The 18,396-nt window shown below is 46.4% G+C and overlaps 1 protein-coding gene across 1 annotated transcript; it reads left to right on the top strand.

Annotated features, from left to right (window-relative positions):
* The first annotated feature begins 6,757 nt into the window (after positions 1–6,757).
* Positions 6,758–11,698, top strand: LOC142062914 (cell surface glycoprotein CD200 receptor 1-B-like). Its single transcript, XM_075106133.1, has 4 exons — positions 6,758–7,650; positions 8,872–9,180; positions 9,902–10,153; positions 10,896–11,698. The coding sequence occupies exons 1-4, from the start codon at positions 7,512–7,514 to the stop codon at positions 11,069–11,071; spliced, it is 876 nt and encodes a 291-aa protein (XP_074962234.1). The 5' UTR covers positions 6,758–7,511; the 3' UTR covers positions 11,072–11,698.
* Positions 11,699–18,396: the final 6,698 nt, after the last annotated feature.

Raw genomic sequence — 18,396 nt, 5'->3', positions numbered from 1 at the left:
GGAGAACTCCCTTGAGTGATTGTCTTTCCTTGCAACGCACATACCCATGCCTCTAGGGTTGAGGTAGATTTTCCATCCCACTTCCCCATGCCCTCTCCATGCTCACACAGGATGCCACCGAGTGCCCCTTAGTGTGTACCCTCTATATCCTCTCTTGAGTAGAGGAATGCTGACTCCAAACATACCAGTCCGTACAGGTGGAGAGCAGCACCTATGCCCTTTATGTTGCTGGACCTCCTGGAACAGTTTCTCCACAGCTGAGTGTCATGGTTTAGCCCCAGTCAGCAACCAAGCACCATGCAGCCGCTTGCTCACTCCTCCCTGGTGGGACAGGGGAGAGAATCGGAAGAGTAAAAGTGAGGTAACTCATGGTTTGAGATAAAGACAGTTTAATAGGTAAAGCAAAAGCTGCGCGCGGAAGCAAAGCAAAACAAGGAATTCATTCACTACTTCCCATGGGCAGGCAGGTGTTCAGCCATCTCCAGGAAAGCAGGGCTCCATCACGCATAACAGTTACTTGGGAAGAGAAACACCATCACTCCCAATGTCCCCCCCTTCCTTCTTCTTCCCCCGCTTTATATACTGAGCATGACATCATATGGTATGGAATATCCCTTTGGTCAGTTTGGTTCATCTGTCCTGGCTGTGTCCCCTCCCGGCTTCTTGTGCACCCGGCAGAGCATGGGGAGCTGAAAAAGTCCTTTACCAGCATAAGCGCTACTTAGCAACAACTAAAACATCTCCACATTATCACCGCTGTTTCCAGCAAAACTCCAAAACAGAGCCCCATACTAGCTACTACGAAGGAATGTAACTCTATCCCAGCTGAAACCAGGACACTGAGACAAAGGAGGAAGAGGCACTGTCTTTGTACTCCCAGAGTTGGCTAGCCACTTCATCCACCATTGGTGACTCTTCATCTTTCCAGGTCAGTATGCCACCGAGTTGGCACATGACACTGGTGTGCTCCGTACCAACTTCTGCCACATGGCTCACGTTCACCAGACTTCACCTGGATCTTTGGATAACTGCTCATTGTCCAGGTCACCATAAATGACCTCCCAGCATGGCTAACCCCCTCAGGTACTGGGTACCTCTCTCCATGGTGGTCCATTTGCCTGAGTGATATATACCATCCTCCTTGAACCTTTCCTTCACACTGGACAGGAGTCACCTCCAGAGGCTGAGGGCTTGTGCCCCTTTTCCAGTTGCTATGTCAATGCCCCCTTCCCCAGAAAGGGATCCCAGCTGCTTGGCTTCCCTACCCTTCATTTCAAGGCTACCGGCCCATTATTCCAGCATCAGAGCAGCCAGGTGACAACGTGCTCGCCTGGACAATGGCTGAAATCTTTTTGCATATCTTGCAGTTCACTCAAGGATAGGGATTGGGTGGTTTCCGTCTTGTTTACAAGTTCTTTCCCTTCCTCCTCTTGTCCTCATGATGGCCCTGTTTTTTCTCATCTCTGTCAAAACAAGCTGTCTTTTGCTTCCAAGACTTCTTGTGGATAGGGGCAACTGATATTGGCACAGGTTGGTTCCCTGATTCAGCTGCAGTGCCTGTCATGGGGGGTTGAGTGGCCACAGTGTCTGTCACAAGGGCTGCAGTAGCCACAGTGCCAGTTGTTTTGTCATCAGATCCAGTGACCTTCTCCTCCCCTTGAGGGTGCTGAATAATGTTGCACAGGGCTCAGTAGGCATGGGCCAACCCCCAGCACACTGCAGTGATTTGTGTCTCCCTAGAATTGCCAGGGTGACAGCATACTTTTCCAAATATTCTACTATTTTTTCAGGATTCTGCACTTGTTCAGGAGTGAAGTTCCAAAACACTGGAGGTGCCCACCATCCTAGGCATTTGCCCTCGCTACCCCACACACCCTGCCACTCATAACTATCCAGCCTTGGGGGAGATCACTGCATGGTATTCTTAAATTGCTTATTAACCTTAGACAAAACCAGAGCAATATTTCCACGAAATACCAATAGAAGTATCTTAACTATGCAAGGATGTTCAAGGCACTGAAAAGTTATTGTAATAAAGGAGGAAACATCACAGAAGAAGGTAGCAAAGGTGCCATACTGTATTTCTTCCATAAAAAACCTCTCAGAGGAAGAAGTATAATTGCTAGTTGCCTCCACGAGGTGGTACCCAAAGCACAGTAATGGTTTCAGTACAAAGCTTAAATACCAGATAAAGCTCAAGGCCAGTGTTTTAATAACAAATCTCGCAGGCAAAACATCACCAATCACTGCAGAACACAGCAAACTGGAAAAACCAGCACCAATCTTTAACATATACAGAAAATAATTAAAAAAAAACCTCATTGGACAGATCAGGTAAACTAATATGAAGAACAGAACAATCAATATCATGACCCGCCACTGTTAACAGATTTAAATTCCTTAATAAGCCCTGGTTAACCTGTTGTTTTCTCAAACCCTTGAGTCTCACATTGGGCACCAAAAAGGACTGTTGTGGCTTAACCCTGGCCAGCAAATCAGCACCACACAGCCACTTGCTCACTCCCCCGAAGCGGGATGGAGGAGAGAATCAGAAGGGTAGAAGTAAGAAAACTCATGGATTGAGACAAAAACCATTTAATAGGTAAAGCAAAGGCTGTGCACGCAAGCAGAGCAAAACAAGAAATTAATTCTCTGCTTCCCATTGGCAGGCAGGTGCTCAGCCATCTCCTGGAAAGCAGGGCTCCATCACATGTAATGGTTACTGAGGAAGACAAACAGCATCACTCTGAACATCCCCCCTTTATCTTTCCCCAGCTTTTACTGAGCATGATGTCAGAGGCTATGGAACATTCCTTTGGTCAGTTGGGGTCAGCTGTCCCAGCTGTGTCCCCTCCCAACTCCTGGTGCACCCCCAGACTGCTCACTGGTGGGGTGGGCTGAGAGGCAGAAAAGGCCTTGACTCTGTGTAAGCCCTGCTCAGCAGCAACAAAAACATCCCTGTGTGTTATCAACATTCACCTCACACTAAATCCAAAGCACAGCACTATACCAGCTACTAGGAAGAAAACTAACTCTATCCTAGCTGAAACCAGGACAAGTCTACATTAAAAACTGACAGTCATTCCTCTGGAGAATGAGAGAGGGATCTGTAACTATTGACACTGACCTAAATCCCAAAGAATGGTCAGAAGCATGGAGCTGGAAGGAAGGAGTGGAACCAGTTGTCTTTGTCTGGTCTGATCTTGTCTATGCAGCATCGTGCAACAGGTCAAACCATCATCCATCTCAGATAACTCTGGGAGAGCAGTAGCTGTGGGACCAGCTGGAGATGGAGTTCTGGCAGAGCAGCAAGGGCTCTTTGTGCATGCGGGGCAGTCAGTTCGGGTCCTGTGAGCAAAAGCCAGCCAGGCTTTTCAGATTTCCTTCCAAGAAGAGGAACTGAAACCAAATTTTGTCACAAGGAAGCATGGCAGAAAGGACAGAGCACATGCACCAACCCTTCTGCTTTTTTTTGTGTGATATTAAGAGCACAACTGATTGTGTCTGAATTTGTGCTTTCTCCTAAAATACAGCTTATGTTCTTTCCACTTGGAAGGTGGTTGAGGAACTAGAGTTACTAGGATAGACATTTTTAAAGACTAAGTTACTTGTATAAAATACTAAGAAGCTCTGCATTTCCTTCTATGCAAACTATTATCATTGGGGAGGGTAGGGGGAGAAGTGTCTCTTTCCCCAAAAAGGAATTCAAAGCCACAAAACTCTCAAGGCCTGGACATTGAGACAAAAAAAAAAAAAATTAACTTTTTAATTTAAAATACTCATTAGTGGGAAATTTTTTAAAAAGTTCTCAAGTAATGGAAGAGAGAGGCACTATTGTTCATGTGGCAGCCAACACTGCTAGTCCCAGCTGAAGGGTAGTTTCCACTGGCTTCACAAAACCGAAATTTTCTTTTTGATATCATGTCAAATTTGATTAATCTCTTCCATTTGTACCTGCTCTGACATCTGCTGCAAGGTTTGTTTTTGCACTTCAGCCTTTGAGGAAAGGCAAAGAACAGAAGACAGAATCACTCCATCCATTTCCTTAGTTGGCCTTGGTCATTAACACTGGAAACAGTGCTGTGAGTATGCAGAAGAGGAAATTCTGTGTCTTAAGGGCGCTAAGTCAGTTAGAAACCCCTTGAATCTGGGCTGAAAAAATAGAAGTAGTGCCAGTAACACTAACTGGTGAGGACACTGACAAATGGAAAAGCTCCCCATGATCGGTGCAGGTGGGATGGAGAACCATAACCACGACATCAAGAACTGATTTCAGATAAACTTTTGTCTCCTTAACAGTGGTTGCTCTGGCCATGACCAGGACCATGGTAGAAGCAGGTAAATCTTGAAATAAAGGAATTGGTAAAGAAGGAAGACAGTGTCATGTGTTTCCTCCCCAGTCTTACTGTGCCTCATGTCATACAGTGATTTTATTGCAGAGACATTCAGAGTATCAGACAAAGCTATGTGAGGACACTTCTGCACTCCACATCCTTAACCTGGTTTATCTGCAGAGCTCCTGTCTTCATACAATCCATATATGTGCTAAAACAGTGTAGTGGCATGAAAAACAAAAGGCTCAAACAGTATAATTCCTGCTACAAATTTCCAACCAAAATACCAGCTCATGCAAGAACCTAGTGCTGCATGGCTGAGATCCCACAACATACCTTTGTTTTGTTTAAAATGGTCATCTAGAAATGTAATCTTATTACCTCTTTATCACTGAGATTGCCCTTTTTAGCACAGTGAAATTTTTGTGGGCATAGCATCCAAAGGCTGTCATGCAACACGATTCAAGGGTACTGATGGCTCATGTACCCACCGTTCTGAGTTTTACGTTGTAACAGCTGGTGGGGATGGTCTGGTTCTGTCCCTTGCAGATCTACAACAGGTTTGCTCAGGCTACAATATTCTCTTATGATCTGGCCCAAAAGCATTTCTGATGCAGGTAAAGTATTTCTAAAATCCACTAATAGCTTCAGCAAATGCCTTCTCCTCTTTACTCCTAAAAGGAGATGCCCTAGTTCAGGAATTACAAATGCTCCACTTAAAAGTTAAGCCAAACTTACCCCATCAATACTAGAAAGCAACAATGAACACCCCTGAAAGTAAAATGTTTTGTTTTGAACATGATACAGTTGATCATTCAGAGAGAAAAAAAACACCAAACTTTTCAAAGTGAGCGTTGTTGCTTGCTTTGACCAGGAGATGGAGAGGAAAGCGCAGCCAGAGCCTGGGCCCTGACGGAGCTCTCGCAGAGGGACGGCACAGCAGCAGCAGCATGAAGCCAACGTTTGCAAAAGCATGTTCTCCCAGGGGCTGAGCCACTAATAACTGTTGAGCAACTACGCAGCGTCATGCTCTGAAACATCCAGGAGGTGGTCAGCTAACACCAGCATTTGGTACATCAGTAACTGAGGAGGGGGAGGCTAAGTCCCTCTGCTAGAGGTGTGATGTACATATAGAGCCCTTTGCCAGGGCTCTTGCAGATTGGCTAAAAAAAGTAAGGTAGCAACCTAGAAATGACACAAAGGAAACAGGATATCATGAAGTTGTTCATGGTACTCTACAATTTCAAGTAAAACAGGGTCTCAAAACACAGAAGTCTTCTGACCTGAGGAGGAAATCTAACACTGAAGGGCACTTACAACCAGCTACAGGGCTGTGCTGGAGGTGGATGGAGAACAACTAGGTCCAGCAGCTCAGTTACTTGGATCAGCTGCCTGGGGCACAACAGTGGGGCTCCTACCACAATATGATCATGCTGGCTGGCTCCAGCTCTTCCGTCAGGCTGGGATTTTGGGTTTCCAAAAATAAAACACACCCATCGATCCTCCCCCTGCCTAATAGCCCATGTACAACCTTTCCACTCTTCACACTTGGGTAGTAAGTTGCTATGCTGTGGCCAGACTGTAAACCAAAAGGCTGATTAAAGAAATATGAACACGATTTCTCAGCCGTCACCTTTGCTATGAGAGGGCAAGCAGTATCTTTGACAAAAAACCAAAAACCCAAATGAAAACCATTATGCCTCACCCCAAAGATAACAGGGCTATGTTGCATCATATGCTGTAGGGAATTCTCCCTTTCCATTTATCAGGAGTTTTCCTGTCTTAATTTCAAAAATGACCATATGTCCTTCCAGGTGCTTGGGTGCCTTGCTCCCAATTAAACCCCAAGTGATTAGGACCCTGAAAGCTGCTGATTTTCATGACTTGGACCACTATTTCCTGCTGCCTCTGCCATTTTGTGCTAAGCTACATCACCCACAGGCTCCATGGCTGAACCTATGGTAAGTGTCTCACTGCAGGGATCTAAATGTGATCTCTGCATCTTGGACCTGCCTCTGAAGATGAGAAGCAGTCGTTGCACTTAACCACCAAACCACATAGCACTGAAGGAGAGGCTGCACTGACCAAGGTGCCAGTAGCTGTCTGAAATTGTTTGACAAAGTGACATGCGGAAAGCATAACTGCTTTCAGCAGCAACAGCCAGCGGAGGTGAAGATTTCCTTCTATTGCTGCTGTTGGCTTTTCTGCATAAAGAGCAGCAAACACAGGTTGCCTAACTTTCTTTTTGAACTACCCAGCTTTTCCTTTGAGTCACTAATGGGTGCTATGCCTCTTCTCAGCTAAACGGCACCCACTCCTTGGCCCAGGGCCGGGTAGACACGGTTGCCTGCCTCCCTGCCTGCCAGTGATTCCCTCCATTTGTGGATGTCTCGCATCTGTTTGACCCCACAGCTGAAGCCCTTCCAGGCATGTTTCAGCACAGCCATGGAGATACATCAGTCTGCTGTGACAGTAGTTGTGGGGGGAGAGTTCTGTTCTTAGAACAGGCAAATACTCACCAACTCATTTCAGCTTGGTGGCTTCCAAGGTTGGGAGAGGCTAACATTTTCCTGATGAAATTACCACAGAATCACAGGAATTAAATTCAGTGCAAACAAAACAGTGATGCAAAAAAGGCAACCTCGGCCTAACTGTCTGTGGAGGTACTCCTGTCAGAGAAAGAGTGTTGTAATGTAACTGTACAATGCACCCATCCGCCTTCCCTCCCTGCAGGGCAGAAGGATTGCCAGTGCCTCTTAGTGAAAAGGTCTTAGGCTGCTGGGTATGTGGGGAAGGATAGAGCAGGGAGGAAGAGGAGTTGGTTTTAAGAGTTCTTTTGGAATATGTTGAGCATCCTTTAAGTGGTAAGCTAAGAATATCCCTACCCCAATTCCCAGTGATGAAACTCTCACTGTGAGATCAGAGCCAAGCATGAAAAATCACACTGCTTGGACTTTGTGCAAGTTCTGCTCTAGAGTTTGTTTTCCCACAGTAACATTATACAGAAGGCCAGTGGTCAGAAAGCAGGCACGAATACAATTTCCTCTCTGCTCACCAATTCTCAGCACAGGAAGCTTTGTGCTAGGAAGAAGAACCATCTCTTTGTAGCTGCGTGGTGGGGCTGTCAGGAGCACAGGAAGAGCAGTGACTCTGGCTGCTGAGGATCACTGGCGGGGGATGATGGGGACCTCACAGCAAGTTGGATGGTGCAAGAAAACCACATCACCCACAAAGGCAAGAGCGTCTTTGGAAGCTGTCAGGAGGACCGTGTGCACCGTCGTTCTGCTCGCCATCACGGCGGTCACAGGAGCAGGAGGTACTTCTGATGGTACTTTGGTACCAAGTCTCTGTTAAGGGCGGGGGAGGAAAAGGCAAAGTGTCAGGGTGATGTTTACTCAATTCCTCTTTGAGAAAGAAAAAATCTAGGGGAAGGGATCTTGGCAAATTGCTGAAGGGACTTTTTGATGGAAAACCAAAAACCTGCAAATCAAAGCATTTCTAGCTGCAACTAGATCTTTTTGGTTGCCAACCAATACCTGGTTGAACTTGGGCTTTTCAATGAGTTGATGGAAACTGGTAAGGATTTTCCTGCAGTATGATATTTTTAGTGATAATTAACAGATTTCTGAAAAACATGTTTGATGGGTGGTTTTCTGATCAGTCTGAGCACACTACCAAGGTTTACTCTTAGGTATCAATCAATGGCTTGTCCTGGCAAATGACAAATGACGTGGATTTTAGATTCAGATGGAAGTTTTAATAAGGCTTACTGGAAGGTTCTTTCCTCTTTCTAAACACAGTCAAATACTTAGAAAAGCTAATTCCGAAAAAGGGGATCAGAAAATGCAGCTATAATCCTTCTCCTCCCTCCTCTACATTCATTATGCAAGTTCTTGTTTGTTTTTCTTGCTTGTGTTTGTTAGGACAGGTAAGGCAGGCAAGCAAGCAGTGAGCTTGAGTCTATCAGGGATCTCTGCATCTAGCAGCAAACAGGAATGTGTTTCCTTTCCAGTTAAATGTCATACTCCTCTGCTATTTCATCTGTACCACAGTAATCAGGGAAAGTGCTTCATATAAGCTTTGGAGTGGCAGGGCAGAGAGTACCACCCGTGCTTAGGAGGGCTGCTTATACCCAGCACAAAAGTGGGGGTGAATGTCTTCAAGCATTTTTCTGCTCTACTGGGCAGTGATGCGGAGGGAGAAGCAACCCAGGAGATCTCCCCATACAGATGAGCTCTGCAGCTCATTCTGACTCTTGCTTCCCAGTCATATTATTTATCTGCTGTCCTAGAGAAAGAACCTTACAGAGGGAGGGAGTGAAGACAAGGACCGATGTATGTGAACACAGCCATGAATCTGGAGATCTGTTCCCACCTGGGAGGGGAGACACAGCTCTTGGGCTGGCTCAGACAGAGCCTCACGCTGGCATGTAACAGCGCAGACACTTCTCTGCGAAGCACAGTCCAGAACTCCAAGGCTATGCGTGACATACCTGGGCACCTTCTCACATGTCCTTCCCCTTCCTTCTCTCCTTCAGGAAACAACAGAGTGTCAGTGACAGTAGGTAAAAGCTCTGTGCTCGCCTGCCCTCCCAAATCAAATATGACTATGGTAACATGGAAAATAAGCCCCAAGGCTGGAGGGCCCTGCACCTTGGGATACAGGGCTGATCAGAACAAGACAGACAGAACAAACTGCAGTGACAGCATGAACTGGAAATCCAGGCCAGACTGGGATCCTGCCCTTGAGATACGGCACGTGGGAATAGCCCTTGAGGGCAATTACACCTGCGAAGTCGTAGCCACAGAAGGGAATTTCCACAAGATGTACCACCTCACCATGCTAGGTAAGGGACTCCTTCCTCATTTCACGGTTCTCCAAAGGACTGTGTCTGGGCCAGGACATACAAAGCTCTTCTCCCCATGCACCAGGGGACGCGTGCAGTAAGATGAGGAGCTTTCTTGCTGGGATAAACTCTCGTGCCTTTCACTGATGGTAGCTCTGTGCCTCCCTTCTCCTTATGTCCCCAAACTCTTCTCCTTCCTGCTGCCCCTTTCCCACTGTCCAGTTAGAAAGGACAGGTTTGAAGCAATTCCTGATACCCTAACAGAGGGTTCTGCACATGCCAATTATCCTGTAGAATCAATTGTTAATACATTAATTTAAGGCAACTAAAGCATGTGACAGGAACACTTCCAAGTGCTGAGATAGTCTATCAAACATGGGATGTTCTTGTCCAGACAGTAGGGGAGGACCCATTTCCTCTCATGCTGGCATTCAGACACATTTCAAACCACTTGTACGACGGCTGCTCAGGACAAGGGTGTAGTTCAGCCCTGTATTTGGGCTAATTCCCTACCGCAATGTCCAGGGATAGCCCCTCTAACGGTACGTGGCTGTGGTAACTCACCTGAGCGGGGGAGAGTTGTCCAAAAGGAAAAAACAGGCACGATCTTTGTGTCTTGTGACTTTGGCCCATTTCACTAGAACGGGATGGCAGCTCCAGCCTTACTCTCCTCCTTTCACCAAACTAACTGCATGTATCTCCCCTTCCTGACGCTTTGCAGTCCCCCCCAGGCTGACCGTGTACTGTGACAACCACGGGAACCCCGTGTGCAAGGCAGCGGCAGGGAAGCCGCCTGCTCGGGTCTCGTGGGTCCTAGAGAGCAACTCCACCCCTGAGGAAGAAGGCCATGACAACGGGACAGTGACTGTTCTCAGGAAGTTCACACCATACAGCACCAACATGACTAATACAACCTGCATCGTGTCCCACCCAGCTGGGACGTGGAGCAAGTCCATAGCCTGTCACCTCTCAGGTGAGGTTCCCTTTGCACATTCAGCATTCAAAACCCCTGTTTGTGGACTAAGGCAAACCTCAGAGGCACTGGCAGGTCTGCAGCAGGAACCGTGCAGTTGAGCTGAAGTTTCCAGTGAGAAACTCTTTTGGGGGGACAAGGATAAACAAAGGTGCTGTCGGACTTGTAAAGGCCTTTGTGAAATTCTAGGAAAGCAGATGTTCATGACACACAAATATATCAATGGTACAATCACCCAGATCCGTGTATTGTAATCCAGCAGTACCCTTACATCTTGCTAATTGTTGGGTTACACATAGGTCGTGACAGGAAGGCTGAAAGCCAACCGACAGCTGCCAAAGACTGGCTGGTAGGCGAAGCCTGTAGGTGGTGAAGTTGAAGACGTTGCTGGGAAGTTGTGTGCAACCATATGTACTTCACTGAAGCACTCAGCTGGAAGAGAATTGGAGCTGGAATTTGCTGGGATGCACAGGCAAGGCCTGCAGCTGAACTATGGGAAGTGCTGAGGAGGAGGATCTAATTAGTGCCCGAATGGCACAAGACAAGGCTCCTCCATCAAGGGCATTGGGGGGACATTGTTTATTCCCCGTCCTGTGCCCAGCACTCTATTCCAGCTCCCTTAGGGCATCCTCCAAAGTACAGCACAGAGAGAGCACTGCCTAGGCGACGCCATCCTGACAGAGGCACAGGCTAAACAAATGGTCTGTGAGATGTAGCTAAAAGAGCAACTGTTTCTTTTTAGAGACCAGCACATGGTTTCTTCACTGTGTCCTCAGCCTTGCAAGCCTCCTGGGCCTCTTCTTCCTGCTTGCTGTTCTTCATCTCTACACCTTCTGTGACAGCAGGTCTGTATGGGACATGAGACACACACAAACGTATTTGGCCATCCCTGGGGAAGTTTGGAAGGGCTTCTGGTAATATGTCATGTGCAGGCACCTCAGTCTGTCACAGAGTTCAGCACTTGTTCATGGAGGTTTGTCTGATGTCTGTAACACCACAGCCAGGGCAGAGGGGGAGAGAGTCCATGCATCACCTTCTTCCTGCTGTCATACTTCTTTCAGAAGCAAAAATACCAAGGGAGTGATTAGGTTTTTCCACCCAATTGAGGGATCTGAATAAACATTGCCAGACTATGAATATTAAAGAGGCAGCAAAATATCTTTCTGATCTTGGAGCTGGACTTCTGGTCCAATTTATCCTACTCAAATGAAGGCAGGGCCAATGTAGAAATGCATGAGAGCAGAACAGGTCTGCTGTGTTATCTGCTTAGGACTTCTGGCAGCAGTCCAACAGTTTGGCCAATAACTCTCTCTGAGCTAGCCTCTCTGTCACAAGGTGCAACTCCTGCCCAGAATTGCAGTACAAACACTGCAGAGGCAGAACTAACTATGGTGGTCAAGCCATATTGAGCTCCATTCTTTGCTGGGGCTCTCTCTTTGGTGCTGGCTGGAGCATGGCCAGCTCTGGTTACGCTCATGTGACATTACAGACATAAAGCCTTATGTTCTTCTGTTTGTCTACCAAATAAAGGGGATGAATTCTGTTCTTACATTTCCAGAACAGCCTCGTCTTCATAGTTACGGTATTGGTGTTTTGTTCCCTAGGACAATTAGAAATTAGAAATCTTCCACTTGCAGAGCTGTGTGGGCCTGTTTCTAACCCAGCACCTGAGCAGAGATGAACGAAACTCCCAGTATGCCTCAGTCAGCAATGTGACATGCAGCAGGGACTCAGCAGTACTAAAGCGTTCAGGAGAAAGAAGCAAACATCTACAATGCATCCATTGTAACGGTGCAGAAACATGGCATGCAGGGCAGATCCTGCCTGACCCTTGCCAGCTCTGTCTTCCATCCTCTCTCTAGTGCACCTATAGATGCTTTTATCACTCATGCAAGTATCAATCTTTTTGTATAAAACCAAGACTAACATACATGCAATAGGAAATGAATTCATGTTGTAAAAATGAGGTCACTCCATTTCAAATACACAGTATCCTAGTATTTAAGTATCACGCCTTGTAGGATAAAATAAATCAGAATAAATTTTCTTGCATACTAATGAGCAGCAGCCTTCCCAGGATGACCACATAGGACTGAAACTAAATTTGAGCAACTCTCAATTTCACTAAAAAAGTTTTGAAGCATTTTGCCAACAGCTACAAAAAAAGGAGAGAGAAAGAGGACATTTGAGCTTGAGCAGTTATTGCTACATGAAGCATAGAAGTTATTACAATCCTGAGATCAAAGCCTCACGCTCATTTACCCCTTTGCATAATCCAGAAGGCCGCAGCCCACAGAACACAGCTTTCTAATATTAATTTTTTTAAACACCTCTTACCGGTCCTATCACAAGGGAGCCCTTGAGTTTAGTCTTTCATCCGGTGACATACTGCTACTACTAAGCCTCTAAACATAGCTATACTCTGCGCCATTTCTTAACTTCTATTCTGAATAGTTATGACTAGAGCTGAGTATTACTATGCACCTGAAATTTCAAAGGAACCACAGGTATTTCAGACCCATCTCCTCCATGCTCAGCAGAAATCCATGTCTCATCATTGTTACTGTACAGAAGACTATTTCAAACCGTAATACATCTGGAGACCTTTCCCAGTTGCTACAGTCATTCAAGTTGCTAAATCTCCGTAAGGAGATGCTACTAATATTCCTGTGAGATGTCAGTTTATGTAAGGGCAGAGGTGAGAAGGTACTGCAGGAGCACCTCTGCTAGGCATGCTACCCTGTGTTTGTGCATTTCACACGCCCAGGTTACAGAGCTTTTAGGCCTTTATACACTCTTCACAACCCTTCCGATCAATCCCAGACTTTTTTCCTCCCACTCCCACCCTTTTTTTCCCCCCCATTAGCTATTCAAGCATTTAATGTTTGGGGGTATCAGTTACACAGATCTCTAGCTCTTAGTCAGCAAGCTAGGCTTAGAATTGGGGCATTAATATGTTACAAAGAAGGTAAACAACGGCCAAGGTACTAAACTTCTCTGGGCATGGGGGCCTCTTTGCAGGGTGAAGCCTGCACAAGTATCCACAAACTTCAGCTGTTCTGAGGGCATCAATGAATCTCAGCCTGATTTATCAGTTTTGTTGTAGTGCCTTGAGCACAGAGACCAGATTTAAGGCTGACAAAATAAGGCAATTGCCCACACCCACAGGCTGAAAGAATACCTGTCTAAGGCTGAGTTAGATAGCATTGCAAGTGCAGGGAGAGGGTAGAGAACAGGGAACTCCATGGCTTCCACAAAGCTAGCATGTGATCCTGATCTTTGTTGTTCATTCATTGCTTCTACCCATGACTGACCACATCTCAAGCTTTGCAAGCCTCATTTCACATCTGAACAAGCTACTGAAGGAGCCAGGGCCAAAACCTCACCTAAACTTCAGTGATTAAAAAAAAGAAATTAAAAAAAATCCAGCTTTTCAATCTCAGCACACTAACATATAGAATAGTTATCTATCTTCATACAGAAAAGGAAATACCATGTCACTGCACTCCCTCCCTTGTACAGCTTTTCTACTACTACCTTGCTGCCCCTCACCCTTGCCTGGTGCAGCCGATAAACTGTTGTAAATCAATGCCTGGAGTGGTTTCTGCAGGATGACACCTGCAGCACGCAGACAACGATTCTGCTGTCACAGCACCATGAAACTGCTCCTTTCACATCTGTAAACACAGGCCCATTCTGTCCATCTGTTGTTGCACGTGGTTATTTGGTCACAGCACAGTCTGAACTCCGCAGAGCTGATACACAATGCGAATGAACTCAGAAACAAGAGGTAGAATAAGAAATTCAGAGGCTAACAAAATTACTACTAATTCTTTGTGATAACCTAACTGCTTCATCAAAAAGCCAGCAAGCAGAAAACCACACTGACTTTAGCTGGTCCTGTGCCTAGGGAGGAACAACCCCATGCACTAGGACAGGTTGAGGGTTGACCTGCTGGAAAGTGGCTCTGCTGAGAAGGACCTGGGAGTGCTGGTGGACAGCAGGTTGATCGTGAGCCAGCACTGGGCCCTTGTGGCCAAGATGGTCAACTGTATCCTGGGGTACGTTAAAAGGAGTGTGGCCAGCAGGTCAAAGGAACTTATCCTCCCCCTCTACTCTGCCCTACTGAGGCCACATCTGGAGTACTGCATCCAGTTCTGGGCTCCCCAGTTCAAGAATGACAGGGAACTACTGGAGAGAGTCCAGCAGAGAGCTACCAAGATGATCAGGGGACTGGAGTGTCTCTCTTATGAGGAAAGGCTGAGAGCCCTGGGCTTGTTCAGCCTGGAGGAGACTGAGGGGGGATCTTATCAATGCTTATAAATATCTAAAGGGTGGGTGTCAAGAGGATGTGGCCAGACTCTCTTCAGTGGTGCCCAACAACAGTTCAAGGGGCAACGGGCACAAACTGGAACACAGGAAGTTCCACTGATTATGAGGAGAAACATCTTTACTGTGAGGGTGCCAGAGCAGTGGAACAGGCTGCTCTGAGAGGTTACGGAATCTCCTTCTCTGGAGACATTCAAAACCCACCTGGACACGGTCCTGTGCCCCCTGCTCGAGGTACATCTGCTCACAGGGGTGTTGGACGAGACGATCTCCAGAGGTCCCTTCCAACCCCTACCATTCTCTGACATTTGTGGCTATCCTGGTAACTGAGTTTCCACAGTGCACATCAGCTTCCTGCAGGCAAGTCATACTCAGCTAAATCTCATCTCTGCGGCAGCTAAGCAAGTGTTGAGCACCTACACACACAAACTTACATGCAAACACACAGCTTCTCCACAAGTGGTCTTAATTTAACACCATGTGCACAGCTGCAACTCTGCTTGGGTCTTATCAAGTCTATTACAGACAAAGGAAGTGCACAGAGAAGACTCCCTTTCCTTTCCTCTCTTTGCCAACTGCAGGGCAAGTCAAAATTTCAGAGATACCAATGAAGACATACCCTAGGTTAGCAACAGCCCACCAGTGTTGATGGTATATCAGGATGTGTTCTTGTGGAGCTCCACTTGCTACATTTTTCAGTTTTCTTCAGATTGGTCAAGCATCCAGCCAGAAAGGAAAAATATCTCACATCCTTTGTTACAGCTTCCATTCAAATGGGTCAGAGTCTCTATCCTCCATCAGGTATAAGAGATCAAAATCACGTACCAGAGTTCACAGGGTTCTGTAACCAGCCTTGCCCCTATTCCTTGGTCTATTTACTCTCAAAGCCATCACAAATCCTTCTGCAGGAGAGAGGATAAAGCAACCTAAGCTTTCTACAGTTAGAGTTTCAGCCCAGTCTCCTGGGCAACCACCAGAGCAGCTAAGAATATTTCTTCCTTTCTCTCACTGGACACCCATCTTCTTACTTGTGTTCACTGCATAATAATGACAGATTTGTTTGCAATGTGCTAGACTGAATTTATAGCTATTTAGGCATTAATTGGCAGGCTTCTGTGCTTGCCATGGGGCTTGCTTGTCTTATTGTATATTAGAGTCTAGGGCTTGTTAGTGGCTGCTTTTTGCTTTCGCTGCTTGCTGTTATTATTATTTTACTCTGATGTGCCTGGCACCATTTTGATAACAGCAATGGTGATGCACCTGGGCTGGCAGATGGCCAGGGCATCGCTGCTGCACTGGACAGGCTGGAACTCCACTGTGAACATGAGTCAAAAGGGACTGTGACCTGAAGATGAGTCCACACAGGACCAGGACACCCCAAAGCAACTGTAGCCCACAGCAGAGAAGGTACACCTCAAAACATCTGTGGCTGTGGATAAGTCCATGCTGCAGCAGGTAGAGCTAGAAGCATCAGTGGCTGTGCGTGAGGCTGCGCTGGAACACCTTGAAACATTTGTGGCTGTGGATAAGTCCATGACAGAACAGGTACACCTCTGGAGGGACTGTGGCCATGGGTAGGGCCATGTTGGAGTAGATACCCACAGCCCCTTCAGGAGTGTAAGGCTATGATGGAACAGGTACATCTCTGAAGGGACTGTGGCCCATAGATAAGGCTCTGCTTGGAGCAGGTATGCCCCTAAGGGGCTGTGGTCTATGAATAAGTCCAAGATGGAACAGGGGAAAGGAAGAAATTAATCACAGTATTAAACACTATGTTCTGGTCCAAAGAGACTGGGCTGGAGGTTGCAATGGATATATATCCTTAAGTTGTTCTAACCCATGATTTGAGTTGCATGTTACAGGCATTACTATAGCAGACACTACCTGAACCAATGGAGGACAAGCTTACAAGAAACACAGTAAGTGCAGAAATGACCCAACCTGAGCTGGCTTTGGTGCCCAGTAACTCCACACAACACAGCACCTCTCCTGTCCTGAGGGACCACCATAACAGATGGAGCCCAAAGTCATGGACTAAATTCACTCAGTGAACATTTTACGGACCTTCATTGATATTTTACAGGGGTGGCCAACAAACTAAGACAATAGTATCTGTATGTATATATCTCTCAAAGGATGGGAAGAGGTGGGGTGGTTAATGACAACGTAGCAGATAGCGTGCGGCCTGAGAATAATGTAAATGGTATGGAAAAAGGGGTGACGAATATGCTGGTCTGGGCTGGGGTAGAGCTAATTTTCTTCAAAGTAGCTAGTATTGGCCTGTTTTGGATTTGTGCTAAAAGAAGTATGACAACACAGGGATGTTTTCATTACTGTATAAGCACTGCTCAGCAGAGTCAAGGCCTTTTCTGCCTCTCACCCCACCAGCATCAGGCTGAGGGTGCACAAGCAGTTGGGAGGGGGCACAGCCGGGACAGCTGACCCCAACTGACCAAAGGGATATTCCATAGTCTATGACATCATGCTTAGCATATAAAGCTCAGGAAAGAAAAAGAAAGGGGGGAGGCATTTAGAGTGATGGTGTTTGTCTTCCCCAGTAACTGTTACGTGCGATGGAGCCCTGCTTTCCTGGAGATGGCTGAGCACCTGCCTGCCAATGGGAAGGAGTGAATCAATTCTTTGTTTTGCTTATGCATGCAACTTTTACTTTGCCTATGAAATAGTCTTTGTCTTAACATGTGAGTTCACTTCTACCCTTCCGATTCACTCCCCATCTCAACCATGGGGAGCAAGCAAGCTAGCAGATAGAGGGGGGCTTCGTTGCTGGCCAGGGTTAAACCATGACAGCAGGAAGAGATTGCTTGCCTTTCTATGGGGCTTTTTTTTTTTTTTAAACTAGTTTCAAACTGTTGTTCTCCTCAAAAAAAAAAAATATCACCAACCTCAAGTAGGGGGGGGGAGAGGCTCCAACAAATTCAGAGACTGCACTAACTTTTCTCCCTTCACCTCTACCTCTAAATAAGAACTAGCTTTTCTAAGTTTCATTCCTTTCCCAGCAGGCATGCATAACAGAGACCGCAGACTGACCACAGGCTTTTTGTTTTTGTCACTTGGGGAGCCTGCCCCAAAGGATTACTAAACCCCCTGTCACATCCTGTTCACTCACAGAGTGATCTGAGAGACCACTCTAGTATCACCAGCTGTGCCTTTTCCACATTACCACTATTTTGGTGCTACGAGCCCCTAGCACAAGTCTTTCATATCCCTGTGACTGTTTGAGTATGGTGAACAGGAACACTGGGAGACCAAAAGATGCTCTCACTTCAGAGTACTTCTGAAGCTTGGTACAGGGATACAAACCACTGGCAAGCTATCACACCAACCTGTAGAGCATCGTGCTTTTCTTCTGTATGCTACAATTATTACAAGATAAAATGAACAGGAAAATGTGTTTCTCTCAATGACTTCTCATTTCATGTGTCTAAACACATGGACAGATGGACAAAGTGGCATGTATTTGTTCACCCAAACCTAGCTGCTCTAGGTAGAATAAGACTGGATAACTTCAGAAACCATTATGAAGGGTTTGCAGCTTTTTGCTTCTATATCCCCTGAAGTCTGTGAAGAAGTAACATGTGCTCAAGTGCCCAAATTGGCAGAGCACTGGCAAAAATAGGCCTGTCCTGCCAGGTGTTTTTGGAGTGGCTAGCAAAAATACTCACTTTAAGGCAAGGGGATGGTTCAAAATCAAGAATATACTACAGCGGCCAGAGCTTAGATATGAAAGCAAGAGAAATCTGAGCCTCCCCCTTGATCTGTAGTTTGTTTTATCAGCAGGAGTTGTACATAACAAAATGCTGTTGCTCCTTGGGCGTTTTGTGGGGTCAGAAACTGGCTTCAAAGTCCCCCCCCCCCCCACTTCTAGCAGCTTATTCCCATCTCTGCAATGTCCC

The sequence above is a fragment of the Phalacrocorax aristotelis genome, chromosome 1 (genome assembly GCF_949628215.1).
Source record: "Phalacrocorax aristotelis chromosome 1, bGulAri2.1, whole genome shotgun sequence".
NCBI classification, from domain to species: Eukaryota; Metazoa; Chordata; class Aves; order Suliformes; family Phalacrocoracidae; genus Phalacrocorax; species Phalacrocorax aristotelis.
The sequence above is the reverse complement of the archived record's forward strand: the minus strand, read 5'-3'. Positions and strand labels throughout refer to the sequence as shown.

Bases quoted from the DNA above. Each gene is read 5' to 3' on its own strand.
- LOC142062914 (XM_075106133.1), top strand. From the start codon at position 7,512: ATGATGGGGACCTCACAGCAAGTTGGATGGTGCAAGAAAACCACATCA. The intron at 9,181-9,901 runs GTAAGGGACTCC...GACGCTTTGCAG, and splicing joins GTACCACCTCACCATGCTAG to TCCCCCCCAGGCTGACCGTG. The intron at 10,154-10,895 runs GTGAGGTTCCCT...GTTTCTTTTTAG, and splicing joins CATAGCCTGTCACCTCTCAG to AGACCAGCACATGGTTTCTT.